This window comes from Punica granatum, chromosome 7, assembly GCF_007655135.1.
Source record: "Punica granatum isolate Tunisia-2019 chromosome 7, ASM765513v2, whole genome shotgun sequence".
NCBI lineage: Eukaryota > Viridiplantae > Streptophyta > Magnoliopsida > Myrtales > Lythraceae > Punica > Punica granatum.
The window spans coordinates 10,538,532-10,541,949 of record NC_045133.1 but is presented as its reverse complement, the minus strand read 5'-3'; the positions used below and the strand labels follow the sequence as shown (position 1 = coordinate 10,541,949).

General features: G+C 39.6%; 1 protein-coding gene across 1 annotated transcript; it reads right to left on the bottom strand.

Annotated features, from left to right (window-relative positions):
• Window positions 1–574: 574 nt before the first annotated feature.
• Window positions 575–2,649, bottom strand: LOC116215064. The gene is made up of 2 exons (XM_031550635.1): window positions 2,285–2,649; window positions 575–1,161 (listed from the first exon to the last, which is right to left on the bottom strand). The coding sequence occupies exons 1-2, from the start codon at window positions 2,502–2,504 to the stop codon at window positions 842–844; spliced, it is 540 nt and encodes a 179-aa protein (XP_031406495.1). The 5' UTR covers window positions 2,505–2,649; the 3' UTR covers window positions 575–841.
• Window positions 2,650–3,418: the final 769 nt, after the last annotated feature.

The window sequence follows — 3,418 nt, the reverse complement described above, 5'->3', positions numbered from 1 at the left end:
AACCACTGATTGGTCTCTTTGCAGACTGCCACGCGCCAACCACTAATTGGTCTCTTTGCAGAACGCGGGAGACGCTTGCCGCAGGGGGTCGTCTCTGATGTCGTCTCTCTTGGCGCCATGTGGGCATGAGAGATTGGGCTAGAGACCCGCTGGATTTGGTCTTAGCATTCAACAAAGAATCATGTTAAAATGTCAGAAGGAAAAATTGGAATAGTTTTGATTTATGTTTACATTTGAACTTTACGAAGTTCTTTATATATATATATATATATATATTATACATTTCATATAAAAATGGTCGGATGGGTTCGATATTTGAGTCTCCAGCATGATCTTTTTGCAGGAGTCCAGATACTTGTAGTCTTGAACAAGGGGTGGAAAATCGATCAAGTTAGTCGAAGCATGAAGCCTAATCGTAACTACTAATGTTTCAAAAAGAACATTCATTATAAAGGGTGTAAAATCGATACTCACCGTGAATTTATGACCTGAAAACGGCATTGATAGTTTACTGCAAAGTAATTATGCTGAGAAAAAAAAATCAGAAGAGCAAAATGGAAAAAGAGATTGGAAATATCGAACATAAAACACCATTGTATATTTGTATTTACATGTAGATTCCCATATACCTCTCCCCCTCCCATCCATTTAAGGGACGTCCCTTCCCGATGCAAGCCATTATACGAGTAACCTTTTATGGTGTATGTCATACCACAAAAAGTTGATTCAACAGCTTAGAACTAGAAGCAACAGGAGAAAGTCCCTTACCTTCTATACAGATGATTTCTTCGATTGCAAGTTACCTTTGTTAATTCTATCCAAAAAAATAGGTTAGCACTCACTATCCCTGTACGTATATTATCGAGTTGTTGGTCCACCCGTGTTTGCGAGCCCGCTTCTCCCACAGCTTTGTGAGCCGTCTCTCCTCGACGAGCTCTGCTTCGGCCCTCTCTCTTACTTCTTCGCAAGTCTCCACACAAATCCTACACTTCGCCGCCTCATTCTGAAATCTCGCTGAGGTTTTCTTGCTCATTTCAATTGCTGTCTCGGTGCGTTTGAGGGATTCTCTGGCGACAGTTACGCGAAGATCTATTTCCTCTTTTAGTAAAGAAATTCTGTGCTGTAACACTTTCTTCATGTTGGGATCAGTTTCCCTGCAGTCTGCAAAATAACGGAGATATAATTCAGTTAAGAAAATCAACGGGCTTTAACATCACTAAATCACCATTGACTAAGCAGTTCAGGCCGTTGTTTCTGCTTCGGAAGACATAATTTCCTACATAGAAGTTACGCATTCAAAGGGCCATTTAGTCGCATCCAAATACTTATTAGCTCCTTAAGCTGCATTGACGGTAGAACTTAAAACAATATAATTAAATTCGGGATAGATAGATAGACTGACAAATACCTCTTGTCATGGTGTGATCTACAAATTACGGTGAGCGTAAACAACGATAAAATATATCAAAAGAGGCTGAGTCATAAGGACCACTGATAGTATAAGTGAAAGAGGAACATAATACGTCCCCAACGCTGCAGTAACCACCCGATAGAGAAGATTCATACTTGTATTGAGCAAATATCAGTTTGCAGGCTAGCATTCCCAACTTGAAGATGTATCCGTACATTAAGCTAAAGTACGTATTATACAATGAACTCATACAAACTACCGGAAAAATTCTAGGATATACCAGGTCTAAAACAATCCTCTCAAACAGAATAAAATCTATTAACTGGTAGTTCTATGAATCATAATAATTAGGAACTTAGCGATCAACAGTTATAATCGATCTGGTCTAATAAAGAACATTAGCAGACCGGCTCCAGGATAAAATATTACTATAAGGGCTCCAGAATGACGGGAAGCGGTTCACGCGTGTGCACACGGATTGTGGATCTATCAGAGGAGAGATAATCTGGATTTACAGAGGATTCCAAGACGGAGGACTCAGTCTTAATCTAGTCCACCATGGTCCTTAGAAACTAGTAAGCAAACTGTCTATGGTTCGATCAATCTTTCAAATTTGAGACCACATACAAGAGAACCACAATCACTGTGTGATCAATCAGACATGCTTTGATCGGACTAAGACGAGACCATCAGCCAATCCCGAAGAACAATCGCGCAGTTTTAAGGAGACAAATGCAAGGATGCATTACCTATTCATGACAACGACCTAATTAAAGCATCCATATTATTGCCTGCCATAACAGAGCAAGCAAACAAGGCCAGGGTCTCAAAGCGCGAACTGGAACTGATGAAGGACAAAGCTTTGGTCATCACCTGAGGGACGGGGGAGATGTCCGGGCTTTACAGCACACTGACAGGAGCAGGAAGAGCAAGAAGTGCCCGCAGCAGGGCTCAAGTAGGCCAACGAAGTCGAAGTACGCCTCCACTTGATCACTGTGACCGCCATCGACCCCAGAACGAATGCGACCAAGCATAGCAGAAATGTCGTGGAGGCGCACCTGCGCAGTCTCCGGCCACCACACATGCGACCCATCAACAAATATGAACTGTAAATCCGAAAAAGGAACAAACTTTTCCGCTTTTACTTTCTGATAATGGATGCCCATCAAAGAAGGGGAGCTGTGCGGTAGTTATGGCGGCAGAGGAAGGTTTAAGTTTTGAGAAACCGCCTTGTTGAAGTACGAGGAATGGGCATTGCTCTTGAAAGAGGCACTCGAGATTACTAATGATGTCGAGCCGAAAAAATATAAAATTGATTGGAAATTCGTTGAAACTTCGACTCTTGTCATCATCTGATAAAGTAGAGATAATGAAAAACGATAGAGCTATTAAAAAAAAAAAACAGAGAGAGAACGGCAAATTAATGAAAGGGTTGTTATAAAAAAAAGGCATAGCGTACGCTTGCCCTAGTAATCAAGAGGTTCGAGTTTTGATACTCGTTGGAGACGATCCATGTCTTTCTATTAGCTAATATGATTTTTGTTTTATTGTACTAGATCCATATGCCTGTTTATATAACCTAGAAAAAGAAGGATAGGAAGATTGGTGAAATTGAATAAAAAAACTTTGGGCTAATCCTCAGATGAATTCGATTTTCTTTTTTTAGAATTAAGATTAAAAGATTTTTCATATTTGAAGGCGCTTGACAATTTGTTCGAATCTAGTATCATATTTTGAGGGCATTTGCACACAATTTTTTTTTTATCTAATTTGATTTATATATTATCTCCAGATGGTTATTTATCCACAAACTACAGAAGTCTTTATACTTTTGCTGAGTTCTATAGAAGTTTACTAGTCCACTTGCTCTCACTTCATCCGTTGATATTACATTAAAGTTTCATCAAATTCTCCTAATTTCCTCATGACTGCCCGAAATGTCATGGATTTGTAATTGTATCAATGCACACTTTATTAGGTACGAATATGACGATGATTATCAATAAT

Excerpts from the sequence above, each read along its gene's own strand:
- LOC116215064 (XM_031550635.1), bottom strand. The coding sequence starts at position 2,504 with ATGGGTCGCATGTGTGGTGGCCGGAGACTGCGCAGGTGCGCCTCCACG. Across the intron at positions 1,162-2,284 it reads ACATCTCCCCCGTCCCTCAG|ACTGCAGGGAAACTGATCCC; the intron begins GTGATGACCAAA and ends GTTATTTTGCAG.